The sequence below is a fragment of the Diabrotica virgifera genome, chromosome 7 (genome assembly GCF_917563875.1).
Source record: "Diabrotica virgifera virgifera chromosome 7, PGI_DIABVI_V3a".
NCBI classification, from domain to species: Eukaryota; Metazoa; Arthropoda; class Insecta; order Coleoptera; family Chrysomelidae; genus Diabrotica; species Diabrotica virgifera.
This window is the reverse complement of record NC_065449.1, coordinates 163,685,539-163,701,695: the sequence shown is the minus strand read 5'-3', so window position 1 is coordinate 163,701,695 and position 16,157 is coordinate 163,685,539. Positions and strand designations below refer to the sequence as shown.

Below are 16,157 nucleotides of genomic sequence, written 5' to 3'. Positions count from 1 at the left end.
AAAAATATATACTTCCGGTTTATAACTCATCCGTTATTAACACAAATAGAGTGACAAGTGAGGTGTCGAATGAATGCTTATAACCAAGCATGGTATTAGAGATGAGAAATTTGAACTCGGACTTACGGTTTTAGAGTTGCAACCGGAAGTACCGTTTTAAAGTCACTGCAATAGTATAAACTATATGGTACATTCCATGTCAAATCACTCAGGCAAAAAAAGAATGTATGTGTACTTTGTACGCACGTAAGAAGATATTCTTCTATTATATAATAGGTAATTTAAACGAAGTAAATATACTTAAAAGGTTATTTGTACTTATTTTATTTAAAAATCAAACTAACTTTCTTATCTACCACTTTCAAAAAAGAAGAATATCTTCAAAAATTATATAATAGTATACTTACAATCATAAAATCTATAAAAAAAAATAAAAAAATAATAACTTGCTTGGGGCTTGAACCCACTTCACGTCTACCGCGCCGTACGAAAGTTGACGCCATTTCAAACTGCACCAAACTCTCGTATACGTCATGTGGGAATATACACAAACTAAACGTTTACACCATAAATATATATGAATTTAATAAAATTATTAGTTTGATTTTTGTCTAAATAAAATACAACAAAATATAGAGTAAGAAAACGATATATGAGATGAAGATTTGTAGAAAGTTTGTTCGTAATCAGATTATGTAAATTAAAGCATTGCCTACTAATAGGTATCTACATTATTTTGTTTACATTTTCCAAATATATAGGTATTGAAACTATTAGGTATTTCCAACTGAAACATTTAGAATTACGTACCTGCGGCTTTTCAAAACTATTTAAAAAGTCACTATAATTATAAATTTGATTTTATTTCTGTCCACACATCAATAAAAACTAATATTATACAATATTTTTGTTTACCGATAACCTCCATATTGAACAATTATTGACAGATCATTTCAAAATTTCAGCACCCAATCAGAGCCCGTATAACAACTAATACCATACTGTCGGTGTGCGTATGCGCGCGGATCGATCAAATTTTACCCTCAATCGATTCGCCGCTAAAGAAGAATATCTTCAAAAATTTTGCATCTCCGATTTGTCTGAAAATTGGTATATAGCTTCTAAGGGACGTAAAAATAAGATATTTAAGGTCAAAAAATCTTCTTTTTTCTCAAAATGTTATTTTATGCGTTTTTACAGTGATTTGGTGTTTATTTAAATAAATTTGCATTTTCTGTCGTAAAGTATCAATGAAAAACATAATATTTTAATAGAAAGGACTAAAAAATGTCATTATATGGCATTATAACAAGTTATTTTGAATCAAAACAAGTTTTTGATCAAATTTTATAGTGTAAAAAACGTTAAAATACCGTTTTTTACATTTTCCTCCATTCCCAAAATACATCATCATCGATTTGGCTGAAAATTTGCCCACAGATAGCCAAAAGATAGGACTAAGTGGTTAGAAGGATTTGAATTAAGTATATTACAATATCAAAAAAGTTACATGCAGTAATATCAGACTCAAAAGTATATATTATTCCAGTCGGGATAGCATTTGACCTTGAATGCCGAGCTGCCCAAAATTTTATTTTTCTGATCTTTAGGGTTGTTAGTAGTAGCCTAAATTGAAAATCACGAATGAATTCCTCCGTTAAGTTAGCCGCCATCTTGATTTTAAAGGAGAACTTGCTTTGCTCAATATCTCCGCCCTTTTTAACTTTTCGACAAAAATGGTAGGAACTGAAATTGTTCCAAATAAATCGTATTTACAATTAGTACAATTTCTTTTTAACAATTTTTGTCGTGAGGTCGATATTTTCGAGTTAATTGTACTTACAGTAGACGCCTATATTTTTGACTATAATATTGCATGTAACTTTTTTGGTATTGTAATATAATTCAAATCCTTCTTACCACTTAAAGTCCTATGTTTTGTCTATCTGTGGGCAAATTTTCAGCCAAATCGATTATGGTGTATTTTGGGAATGGAAGAAAATGTAAAAAACGGTATTTTAACGTTTTCTACACTATAAAATTTGATCAAAAGCTTATTTTGAGTCAAAGTAACTTGTTGTAATGCCATATAATGACATTTTTGAGTCCCTTCTATTAGAATATTATGTTTTCCATTGATACTTTACGATAGAAAATGCAAATTTGTATAAATAAACACCAAATCACTGTAAAATCGCATAAAATAACATTTTGAGAAAAAAAGAAGAAGATTTTTTGACCTTAAATATCTTATTTTTACGTCCCGCAGAAGCTATATACCAATTTTCAGACAAATCGGAGGTCCAAATTTTTTTTTGCTCCAAAATTGAGTGATTTGAAATGGAATGACTCAGTTGACATACATATTAGCAGTTATGTGATGACCGAGTGGCAGGTGGAATTGCTAAACGTGTATAAATACAGTGAGGACGTTTTAGTTGGAATAAATTCATTATTTCGAGAAGGGGCGAAATTGGAGATCAATTCTGAGACAGGTCGATTTTTATTTTTAAATTATGATTATTTGGCATACATATCATACTAGTGACGTCATCCATCTGGGCGTGATGACGTAATCGATTATTTTTTAAATACGTTAACATAATTATTTATACAAGGTGTCCAAAAAAGATTTTTTTTGAATTCAATTAATTGAGACAAAAAGAAGAATGAATGTAATTCATTTATTTCGAAATACATTTGAGTGCTGTCAGAAAACAGAAAAAAATGTTTAGTTGACAAATAAACATTATTTTTCGCTTAAATTCAATGTTATAACTGCCACCCACCTGTCCATTAGCAGTTTGAACATTGAATTTAGGCGAAAAGCAATGTTTATTTGTGAAATAAATATTATTACCTGTTTTTCTCACAGCAGTAAAATGAATTTTGAATTAAATAAATGGCTTACATTCTTCTTTTTGTGTATATTAATTTATTAAAAAAAATTTTGTTCGGCCTGTATAAATAATTATAGGTTAATGTTTATATTACTAAATAGATAATTAAATAACCTTTCAAATGAGCTGCCACATAACTCTTACTTAAAAAATCATCGATTACGCCATCACGCCCAGATGGATGACGTCACTAGTATGATATATATGCCAAAAACTCATAATTTAAAAATAAAAATCGACCTGTCTCAGGATTTCTTTCAAATTCGCCTATTCTCGAGATAATGAATTTATTCCAATTCAAACGTCCTTACTGTATGTAGTCGCACGTATCGAAAGGGAGGGGTGGTATTTTGGAAGTGACGTAGCACCAGTCCCTTGCCACTAATCGACAGCCAGTTTAATTTTTAAGTGGTAAGCGAGTGGTGACCACGTTCAGTTTATGTTGTAGTACATAGGAAATATATAAAATCATGCAAGACGATCAATTTTTTTGAAGGGTAGGTCGCAGTTTTAAAAACGTTAAAAATTCCAAATTTTCTATTTTTCTGCCAGAGAGAGTGCACCTAATAATGATGTTTTCCCTTCTTCGCGTTTTTAACAATGAGGTTGGCAAACTGAAGAAATAAGTGGTAATCAGTGCTACTATAGTATGCAGTTTACCGTCGCGTTTCTACTACAGCTTGCGGTCTACCAAGAGAAGCAGTTTATAGCTGTATAACTATAAGCTATACAACGCCGACAAAACATCTTTACAAAGTGAATACGATGCATAAATCATAAGAGTTATTATTTTAATTTTACAAATTAATACTTAATAATAGTAATAATTTAATTTGTCATATCAATCTGCTATTTTAGTTGGAAATAAGCCAATTTTCCCATCCTGACGTATGCGGTTTATTCACTTTGTTGAGATTGTTTTTGTCGGTAGATACTGTATAAATGTGGGGCCAATCACCATAATTTTTTCTCAGAAGAGTTTGCACACAATAATGAAAGTCATCTTTTTAGGCGAAATGTTTATTGCTAAGTACTAACATTGTACTAATAAAAAAGGGGAGCAAAGTATGCTAAATGTGCAGTCACTCGTTTGGGGACCTATTGGGTTATAAAGAGTAGGTCCTAAAACCAAAAAAAGTTAAGCAAAGTTTTCCATTTTAGTCGGACTTTCCATTTTTAATTTAATTTTTCATTTCCAACAATGGTTTTTTTTTAGATTATAGCGCCATCTATCCATAATTCGAAAAAATGTCTCGAACAAAAGTTACTTATTTTTACGTAAGGAATCCAAATCTGCAATAAAAAATGGGGGCTCCCATTTAAGATTTTAAAGTATCCCCCCACCCCACCTCCGTGGGGGGTCGTGTTTGGTGCCATTCGATAGATTTTTCAAAAATGTTGAATAAGTGTATTTTTCAGTTTTTCGATCTGATGTTCATTTCACGAAATATCGCGGGATTCGTATTAAAAATATTAAATTTACCCCCACCCCTCTCCGTGGGAAGTCGTGTTTGGTATCATTCGATAGATTTTTGAAAAAAATTGAGTAAGTATTTTTTAGTTTTTCGCAAAATATTCGCTTTTTTCTTGTGAAACTTTGGGACTCACCCATTTTTTACTCAAATCCCGCTCCCGCTCAAATCGTCAGATTTTTGAAATATATATATATATACTGTTTTGCATGTACTTAACTTACCTTACCTTACTTACTTATTTCCTGTTACTCCGTAAAGGAGCATAGGGCATCCACGAAGCTTCTCCATTGGACTCTGTCTCTGGCCATAGCTGCTACCTCTCCCCAGCTCTTTCTCATACCTTTGTAGTCAGCTTCAATTGTTCTTCTCCAGGTCGTTGCGGGTCGTCCTTGCTTTCTTCGTCCTACTACTGTCCATTTTAGAGCTTTCTTTGTTATATCTGAGTTGTCCTTCCTCAGGGTGTGTCCCAGCCAATTCCATCTTTTCCTTTTAATTGCAATTTCAATTTGCTCTTGTTTGGTTTTCTTCCAGAGTTCTTGATTTGTTATGATGTTGGGCCAATATACTTTCCTCCTTGGGCCAATACTAAAATTTTTCGGAGGCACCTGTTTACAAATACTTGGAGTTTTTTTGACAGTTCCGTCTGTTATTGCCCAGGTCTCGCATCCATACAGTAATACTGTTTTAACATTATTATAAACAGTCTTATTTTGGTGTTTTGACTAATTTGTGTTGACCTTCATATGTTTGAGAGTGTTCCAAATACTTGTTGTGCTTTTCTAAGTCGATGTTTAATGTCCGCCTCGATTCCACCATGTACGCCAAGTATACTTCCTAGGTAGCAAAATTCTTGTACCTGTTTTACTTCTTCTTTACTGATATATATATATAATTTTTCCTGTCGGAGTTGGCCTATTCTCATCTCAACTGTCTTATTGACATTTATTCGGAGACCAATTTCTGCCGCCTCTTTCTCCAGTTTACTTAGCATGTTCTGCATATCATCTATTGTATGGGATACCAGGCATATATCATCTACATATTCCATATCAGCCAGTTTCTTAGTTCCAGGGGATTCCGTTTTTTCTGTCTATGGTTTTTTGTAAAATGTAGTTGAGACATATATTGAAGAGTAGAGGTGAGAGTATACAGCCTTGCTTTACCCCCTTCTCTATTTCTATTTTGTCCGTCATTTGACCCTTATGTAATACCTGGAATGTTGTTCGGTTATACATCATTTGTATTATTCTAATGATCTTAGGTGGAATTTTCGCGTGGCTTAAAATGTTCCAAAGAGCTTTGTGTTTTATACTATCAAACGCTTTGGCAAAGTCTACAAACGTCATTATCAGTGCTGCATTCTTTTCTTTAATTTCTTCTATGATGATACGTGATGTAGCAATCTGGTCAATACAGGATCTTCCCCTTCTAAAACCCGCTTGTTCATTGCGAAGATTTTTATCGATTTCGACGTTAATTCTTTGATGTACAATATAGGCTAGTATTTTATTTATAGAACACAATAGTGTTACTCCTCTCCAGTTTTCGCATAGCTGCGCGTCACCTTTTTTTGGGAGATTTATTATGATTCCATTATTCCACTCTGTAGGTACGTGTTCTTCATTCCATATCTCTATCAGCAATGGTGTCAGTAACTCCACTGTTCCCTCAATGTCAGCTTTCCACAATTCGGATGGGATACCGTCAATTCCTGCTGCTTTGTTATTCCTCGGGTGACGGATTGCTTCACCTAATTCTTTCTTCGTTGGGCTATCTGCATTTATTTTTAAACAGTTTTCAATTGGTCCTGCTGCATGGTCTTCTTGCGCAAACGGTTCGTTTTCTTGCTCTGCTATGAGTTCTTGGTAATACTCTTGCCATCTATGGGTCTGTTCTTCTGTCGTTGTGAGAACTTGCCCTCTTTTGTCTTTTAGTGGTTTGTTATTGTTTGTGTTCCTGTTTGCCAAACGCTTGGTGTTTCTATATAATTCTCTTTGGTTATTTGTTGCTGCTGCTTCTTCTGCTGCTCGAGCCATTCCCTCAGCCCATTTTCTCTTGTCTCCTCTAGCACTCTTTTTTACCTGTTTATTTGCAGCTTCATATTCTTGGGCTATTTTAATTTTGTCGTCACTTCTTTGTGCTCTATTTAATGTGGCTTTGAGGTCCTTTCTTTTTCTAATAAGTTGCCAGGTATTTTCACTTATCCACTCTTTCCGTTCTTCTTCTTGATATCCTAAGATTTCCTGAGCATTTTGATGTACGGCAAGTTTAATCGATTCCCATTTCTCTTCTACACTTATCTGCATATGGTTTATAGTTTCTGCATTCAGTTTTATTCTATTACTCCATTCATTATGAGTTTCGCTATCATTCAATTGTTGTATGTTGTATTTCTTGCGTCTGTTGAGTTGTTTATTGCTGTTTTTCGCCCTTATTTTTACTTTTATTTCCCCCAATAGTAGGTGGTGGTCACTCCCTACATCTGCTGATCGCTTATTCCTTACATCCAGTAGACTGCTTCTCCATTTGTTACTAATCAGAAGGTGGTCTATTTGATTTTCTGTTTTCTTATCAGGTGATACCCAGGTTATCTTGTGACACTTTTTATGTGGAAATATCGTTCCTCCAATTACCATATTGTTTTCTAAACTAAATTCTATGAGTTTTTCTCCATTTTTATTTCTTTCCCCCAGCCCGTGTACTCCCATACTTGCTTCTGCCCCATTATTATCCTGACCTACTTTCGCATTCAGATCCCCCATAACTATGATAATATCTCCTTTGTTTATCTTCCTCATAACTTCATTTAATTCTTGATAAAACTTTTCTTTACCCTCTTCTTCACTTACTTCTGTAGGTGCATAGCATTGCACGATGGTTACCTTCCTTATAAACGAGTTGAACTGGGCCACTATTATTCTATCTGACACTGGATACCATTTAATTAGGCCTCTTTTGGCCTCCTTGCTTACAAGTATTCCGACTCCATTTCTTCTATCATTGGTTATGTCATTTCCTGAGAATAGTAGTACACTGCCATTTGATGTTGTCTTCTCTCCTTGTCCAGGCCATCGTATTTCAGATAAGCCCAATATATGTAAAGTTAACTCTGTCATTTATTTTTCTACTTGAGCCAGTCTGGACGCTTCGAGCATTTGTCCTGACATTTCAGGCTCCAATTCTACAGCGGTTTTTGGGATGGAAGGTTTTTGTGGTCTTGGTTTGCTTCGTTTCAGTTTCTTTGATTTTAAGATTTAAGGTGAGTGAGTTATCAGCTCTCTGCACCCGAGAGTCCGTTTCGTCGTCTTCTTCTTCTGCTTCTTCCACTTCTGTTTCTTGATTTTCTTTATCATTGTTTTCTTTTCGTTGCATTTCGTTCAAGTCTATTTTATGCATGTTAACTTTCTGTTCATTTTCCTTCTCATTTGTCCGTTTGCTTTGCTTAGTCGTCATCTTGGTTCCAGTTTCGTGTCCTGCTGTTAGTTTTTTGCATTGCTATCTTTCTCCTTCATTTCTACTAGCTTCTGTTGCATGTGATCCCATTTTAGTTGTCTCCCATTCACATCCATCTTCTGATAACCCACTTTCACCACATTTCCTTTTTTCTTTTCTTCTCTAGTAACATCTCTCATATGTTTCTGGATTTTTTGTTCATTCTTTGTAAGGTCTGCCTCTATGAATATGTCTTTCCCCTTAACTTTGCTTTCTCTTTTAGTATCTTCACTTTACTTTACCTTAATCTGACAATTTCAAGTTTTTCTAAGGATAGATTTTTTTTCGGCCCCCCTTACGAACTCCCCTGCATTAAGAGCCAATATATGGTAGAGGTACATTTTCAGGGTACAAGGTTTCTCTCCATGTAATAAGCTGACACGCTCGAGTAACTGCAAAAATCTCCGCTTGGGCTCCCATACCATTTATACCACTACTGTTTAGGAGTATACAATAAACTTTATGCAAATTTAGTGTCTTTACTATTATGCAGATAACACTAACAAATAACATAATCTTTGTCCTCTTTATAAACATAATACTTAAAATAGTTAGGCTATATCGCTTTATAAATAGGTAGGTTAAATATATATATTTTTTTGTAAATATTTAGGGCATTTATTATGTTAATTATTAGAGTCCTGTTTCATTTTACATTTTTTATTTTGCTCCAAATGCTTGTTACTTGTGAATAAATATTTTTTCTGTAAGAGTTTTCTTGCGTTTTGTTATTTTATGCAAATCCTTAGGTACATCGCACCCTCGAAGTAGACCGCATACTATAGTAGCATCAGGTATTCCTTATCCTCCGATGATGACATTTTCACTACTGATGACTGATGGCACCATATGTTTGTCATTTCAGTGCGTTGTTTGTACACCACTTTTCCACCATGCCATTGTTCACACCATTCCGGTGCCACACCACTGCCAGGCTACTTCAATGTGCTCGCCCTGTCTTAGAAAGATAAGAAAAAAAATGTATACTTTTGGTTTTTATATCATTTCCGGTTAAAAAGTTTTAACCGGAAGTGCCATATAATAGTAGCAAAATTAGTACATATGTGACATATCAATAGAAGCGTATTGCAAAGTCGAGCTTGAATCTTTAGTTCCGGTTTTGAAGTCATTTCCGTTTAAACAATTATGACCGAAAGTTTAGTAAAAATGACTTAAAAATTAGGCTTGCTCGTAAAAAACTAAATACTTTTTACACTGTGCGTCAGACAAAAAGGGCGGCCCACAAAATTGGTCATTTTTGATGTCTCGAATTTCCTAACCCTGTTGTCGGAATAAAGTGAATTTTTTAATATGTTATAGCCTTGTTCTTTAACAATATCGCTGTAATAATATTGTTGCTAAACAGGTAAATTTTCGTTGTATACCGGGTGGGTCAATCAAAATGTGTATTTTTCTCAAAGTTCACAACACCCTGTGGAATATTCTAGCATTTATATAATACTGAAATTAACACCCAAGTATATCCTCAGGTTTTCATAAAAGTCTGTTTTTTTATTCATTCGCTTATGTTGGATAATAAAAAAGTTAGGTACCTTAACAACTAGCCATGTTCTTTATCAGTACAGGATGTTTCTAAATAAGTGAGACAAACTTTAAGGGGTAATTCTGCATGAAAAATAATGACCCTTTGCTTTATAAACATATGTCCGCAAATGCTTCGTTTCCGAGATACGGGATGTTGAATTTTTTCTTACAAACTGACGATTTATTTATTGCTCTAAAGTCGGTTCAGATATATGCAAATGAAATGTGGTAGGTGTTAAGGGATGGTTATTACGCATTTTCTAACATGCAATTAATAATTTTATTTTCTCCATTGGCGCGCATACCGGTCATATTACCCGTATGCAGTTTGTAATCGTCAGTTTGTAAGAAAAAATTCAACATCCCCTATCTAGGAAACGAAGCATTTGCGGACATATGTTTATAAAGGAAACTGTCATTATTCTTTCATGCAGAATTACCGCTTAAAGTTTGTCGCACTTATTTAGAAATACCCTGTACTGATGAAGAACATGGCTAGTTGTTAAAGTATCTAACTTTTTTATTATCCAACATAAGCGAATGAATAAAAAAACAGAATGTTAAGAAAATCTGAGCCTCCAGATTTACGTTCAGTATTTTATAAATGCTATTGCTGTTTGATTGGTCCACCCGGTATACAACGACAATTTACCTGTTTAGCAACAATATTATTACATCGATATTGTTAAAGAATAAGCCTATAACATATTAAAAAATTCACTTAAATCGGACAACAGGTTTAGGAAATTCGAGACATCAAAAATGACCTATTTTGTGGGCCGCCCTTTTTGTCTTACGCGCAGTGTATATTGTGTGAAATTTAACATATTTCAGCTACCTATATTTTTTGGCAAAAATATATATATGTTAATTTTTATTTTAGGCTTTTCCCAAGAGGAGAACACATTGGAGACTATGAAAACAATACCCGTACTCACATGTACCAAAGAACAACATGTTAGTCAACCAGTTGAAGAAAATACATTAAAATGTGAAATTTGTGTTACCCACTTTACCCATAGAAGATCATTAAATAGTCACATGAAAATTCACACTGGAGGAAAACCTCACGAGTGTGAAATTTGTTTTAATCAATTTATTGAAGCAGGTCATTTGAAAAAACATTTGAGAGTACACACTGAAAAACCTTACCATTGTGAAATTTGTTTTAAGCTATTTTCTCATGCAAATTCTTTGAAAAAACATTTGAGAGTGCACACTGGAGAGAAACCTTACAAGTGTGAAATTTGTTTTAAACAATTTAGTCAAGCAGGTTGTTTGAAAAAACATTTGAGAGTGCACACTGGAGAAAAACCTTACAAGTGTGAAATTTGTTTTAAACAATTTAGTCAAGCAGGTTGTTTGAAAAAACATTTGAGAGTGCACACTGGAGAAAAACCTTACCAGTGTGAGCTTTGTTTTAAACAATTTAGTCAAGCAGGTAGCTTGAAAAAACATTTGAGAGTGCACACTGGAGAAAAACCTTACAAGTGTGAAATTTGTTTTAAGCAATTTCGTGAAGCAGGTCATTTGAAAAAACATTTGAGAGTACACACTGGTGAAAAACCTTACCAGTGTGAAATTTGTTTTAAGCAGTTTAGTAAAGTATGTAATTTGAAACCACATTTGAGAGTTCACACTGGAGAAACACCTTACAAGTGTGAAATTTGTTTTAAGCGATTTAATCAAGCAGCTAGTTTAAAAACACATTTGAGGGTGCACAGTGGAGAAAAACCTTACCAGTGTGAAGTTTGTTTTAAGCAATTTATTGGAGCAAATGATTTGAAAAAACATTTGAGGGTGCATACTGGAGAAAAACCTCATAAGTGTCAGATTTGTTTTAAGCAATTTAGTCAAGCAGGTAGTTTAAAAATACATTTGAGGACACACACTGGAGAAAAACCAGTGTGAAATTTGTCTTAATTAATTTAGCCAAAAATGTACTTTGAAATTGCATGAGATTTCACTCTGGAATAAAAGCCTAAGGCGGCGTTCATACTCGGGCGATACCCGATAAGCGACATTTTATCGCCACAATATATTGCTAGCTAGGTAGGTTCAAACAGAACGGACGATAAATCGCCGTGACCATGCAATGATAATGGAAGCACAATTCATTACAGTTAATATTATGAGCTCAATTGAGGAATACGTTGTAGTGGCTTATGCGTAAAATGAGAAGAAAATTCTGGGTACATCCTTATAATCTTATCAACGCGCACCATAGCTCAGCTGTTGTTTCCAGAGAGCTGTATCAACACGAATTATTAGTTCAAAGAAGTTCAAAGACCGGTATCTTTTATTTCTGATGTCATTTCCATTCATACAGTACTGCAAGCAGGAAGGGAATAGTTCTAGATGCTCTGCCGAGCTTTCACTAAATTTATGAAAAGAATCACAGAACTGTCTTCTTTTCTTCCCGACATGTAGTACTTCTAGTCAGAGTCAGGGCCGCGCCGTCCACGTGTGCAATGTGTGCCGCGCACACAAGCGCCAGCAATTAAGGGGCGCCACTAGAGTTTTCACAAAAATTTTAGACGGATCAAAATAACACATACCCATTTTTTTTCAGCTTCTACCAAACGTTGGGATATCATAAAACAACACTTTGCAAGTCTGGTTTTATGCATTTATCTAATTCACGCTGGTTCAGCAAAATTGATTTTTTAAAGACATACAAAAATTTGTCAGAAATTGATTGTGCTTTATGTGATATAACGCATTAGGATAAGATCGTGATTGAAATTATCAAGCTAGATGTTTAGGAGATAAAATATCAACCTTTACATTCATATGGTCAGTTGTGCAGCCTACGTTTCTATGGTATAAAGTTCTGATAAAAGTTAACTTTGTTAGCAAAATTTTTCAATCAAAAATAATGAATATGCAGCTGGCCCTAAATGCTTTACAAGAGATAAAACAATAATTATTGCTAGAGTTTCGGACAGATATCAAATTTAATGATGTAATTACTACAGCAAATGAAACTGCAGAGAAACTGAATGTGAAGCCCAGTTATCAACCAGCCACACAGTTACGTCTTCGGAAAAAAAGCTGACAGTTCGATTAAAATGTCATACAAAGTTTATTTCTCTCGTTGTGTTCTCGAGCAAGCATTAATGTCAGTAAATGAAAGATTTTCATATTGGAAAATCATGTTAATTCTTTCAAATTTTTATATAATTTTAACGACAGTACAGAAAACTCACAATTAAAACTTTTGTGTAGAAATTTGGAAACAAAAACTGAGGTTTAATGATCACAGATATATATTATAGAGGGAGACGATTTGTTTAAAGAATTATATGAATTATACAGCTTCAGCCGTTGTTAAAAGAATTAAATAATGATGTTTGTAAAATTTTAAAATATATATTTTTAAAGTAATTAGCTGTTTGTTCTTCTTGACAGTGGCGTGCTGGCCATATAAATGAAACGGTGCCATCACCGAGAGGCTGCGGCCTCGTGAGACCGGTCAAATAGGTGTTCCTTATAATAGAAGGAAAAATGGGGATGGGAGGCCGCTTGAAAAGGTACAGCACGCCAATGCTTCTTGATGTGCCTATCCGTGATGAATGTTGTCGATCATCATGGCAATCTTTATCTTAGCTATATCCGCGCTGTTCAGAGCGGAAAAGCTGCACAGATGTTGTGTTGAACCAGGTTCTGCGGTTCTTTAACCAGGATGTTCTTCCTGGATCTCGCTTTCCAAATATTTTTCTTTGTACGATGGCCTGTAGTAGGGCATATCTGGAGTGATTTCACATACTGTGTATAAAGTATTCTAACTTCGATATTTGATGGTGGTCAGCACCTCTCGGTTCTTCTTCATTTTTCTGAGGACCTTCTCATTTGTGACCCGGTCAGTCCACGTGATTTTAAGAATTCTACGGTATAGCCACATCTCAAAGCTTCCAATTTTCTGCATATATCTTCGTCGCAAAGTCCACGATTCAACACCATAAAAAAGGACAGAGAAGGCGTAGCATCTCAGCATTCTTACTTTTATACCAAGAGAGAGGTTGTGACTCTTGAAGAAAGCCCCCATACCTACGGTTGAAGGTGAATTTAGCTTTTCCAATGCGCGCTGTTATTTCTTGGTTGATAGTTCATTCTTCATTTATGATGGTGTCGAGGTAGTTGTGTGCGTCACTCTTTCTACAGGGGATTGGTTGATTTAGAGTTGCCCTTCTGTTATCTTTTTCTTGCTAATGGTCATAAGCTTTGTCTTCATTGCGTTTATATTGAGTCCATATTATCGACTGTAATATGTGATTTTGTTCATAAGGACTTGTAGATCTTCTAGGTTGTCCGCAAAGATTATGGTATCATCTGCATACCTGATGTTATTTAGCAGGTACCCGTTTAGATGATAGCCAAAAGAAGAAAACCCGTTTAGTAGAATTCCTTTTTGAGTTTCGTTTAAAGATTCGATAAATATTCTTTCAGAGTAGAGATTGAAAATTAGAGTGTACAATTATTTTAATTATAGTGTAATTATTTTAACTTGGTGTATTTTCCTGTTGCATATAAATATGAGAATTTTTAGTTACTTTTGTTTCATTACAATAAATATAATTGTTCATTTTCACATTATTTAATTTAACTAGACGATTTAAAAAAAATGCGTATTTTTGGGCGTCGTTAAATGTTTTGCACACAGGCGCTAACACGTGCTGGCGCGGCACTGGTCAGAGTTAGGCTACTGCTCTCTTTTAAAATGGGTCGATTTATAATTAGGAGTGAATTACCTAGTGCTAGTGCGAGTACCAGTTCAAGTGAACGAAATGAACATCTGACTGATGATGAAAACATTTCGGAGTATATACTTGCGAAACGTAAACGGATTGCCAATAGTGATTGTGTAAAGGGAATTATTCGTCAGTACCATTCGATACGTCATCAATGGCCTGGGTGCGAAATCTATATATCGAGTCGGCTTATGACGCGGCCTTGTTCATTACTGATGAAGAGGGTGAACTGATAGATATAAAAACAACCGTGGACTTAAATTTAAGTACAGTAAACTATTTGAAGAAGCGGAGGCTCAGTCAAAACTGAAGAAAATCAAAGTTAATGTGGATGTTGCATCATTTTGGATTCCCCTCTTCAATGAATATCCACTGATTACAAAGAAAGCTATGAATGCAATAATACCGTTTTCAACTTCTTATGTCTTAAAATCTTTGGACGACTTGAGGGTATGCTTGTCTACCATACGTCCTAGAAAGAATTTAATAATGAAAGGTCACCAAGCACAAATATCGCATTAGATGTGGTGTCAATATTTTTATTTAGACGGACATTCTGCTTTTTACTCCATTATTTTTGATTATCAACGTGTCGCTTTTAACACAAAATATATGTTTGTAAGTGCATTAAAATTTTGTTTTCTTAATTTTCCTAATTAGTTTTTATAATCAAATTCCAATAATAGTATTTTTAAAGAAAGTACCCTAGTAAAAAATCACATAGCAATACATTAGGATTATACTCATTAAAGAGATTATTTACCCAAGTGTGCCACGGCTGAAAGAGTTTTTAAATTAGTGTGCCTCAAGCTAAAAAAGGTTGGGAACCGCTGATCTAGTGAAACGGCCACTTTGAGAAAGCATTTGAGAGTGCACACTGGAGAAACGCCTTACAAGTTTGTTCTAAGGAGTTAAGTGAAGCAGGACATTTTTTGAAAAGGCATTTGAGAATACACACTGGAGAAACGCCTTACGAGTGCGAAATTTGTTTTAAGCAATTTACTGAAACTGCAAAGTTTGAAAAAGAATTTTGAGAGTGTACACATTGTGAAAAACCAGTATGGCTTGTTTTTTCTTTGGCCGTTTGACCTTTGTTTTCAGCAGTTTTCTCGGGCAGATAACATATGAAAATTCACATTTGAGAAAAACCGTATAAGTGTGAAATTTGTTCTAAGCAGTTTAGTGAAGCAGGACATTTTTTGAAAAGGCATTTGAGAATACACACTGGAGAAACGCCTTACGAGTGCGAAATTTGTTTTAAGCAATCTACTGAAACTGCAAGTTTGAAAAAAAATTTGAGAGTGTACACATTGTGAAAAACCAGTATGGCTTGTTTTCCTTTGGCCATTTGACCTTTGTTTTCAGCAGTTTTCTCGGGCAGATAACATATGAAAATTCACATTTGAGAAAAACCGTATAAGTGTGAAATTTGTTCTAAGCAGTTTAGTGAAGCAGGACATTTTTTGAAAAGGCATTTGAGAATATACACTGGAGAAACGCCTTACGAGTGCGAAATTTGTTTTAAGCAATTTACTGAAACTGCAAGTTTGAAAAAGAATTTGAGAGTGCACACATTGTGAAAAGCCAGTATGGCTTGTTTTTCCTTGGGCCATTTGAGAAAAACCGTATAAGTGTGAAATTTGTTTGAATCAATTTAGCCCAAAGTGTACTTTGAAAAGGCATATGAGATTTCACACTGGGAAAAAGCCTTACAAGTTTGAAATTTTTCTTAACCCTTTCAGCTCCGCTGTAATATTTCCAGCCTCATCTCCTGTGTCGGCAGGAATAATTTCCTTTAAATACTTCGGTCCCATGATTTGTCGATACCCATAAAAATCATGTTACTACGATGTTAAATCTTTCCAATACTGTTGTACGGAGTTGAGTGTTGAGTCGTAGGCTCTCACAGACGCCACCTGCAATAAAATTGAAGCTTTTGAAATGTGGCTTTATCGTCGAATTCTGAAGATATCTTATACCGACCACATTACTAA

At 34.5% G+C, this 16,157-nt stretch overlaps 1 protein-coding gene across 1 annotated transcript in view; it reads left to right on the top strand.

The window, feature by feature from the left end:
* The window catches only part of LOC126888843 (zinc finger protein 501-like), a 63,515-nt gene extending 48,719 nt beyond the window's left edge, over positions 1-14,796 (top strand). Inside the window, exon 2 of the mRNA XM_050657269.1 lies at positions 10,296-14,796. Coding sequence (XP_050513226.1) covers positions 10,296-11,323 — 1,028 coding nt within the window. The 3' untranslated portion in view covers positions 11,324-14,796. The remainder of the gene's footprint in view (positions 1-10,295) is intronic.
* The last annotated feature ends 1,361 nt before the right edge of the window (positions 14,797-16,157 follow it).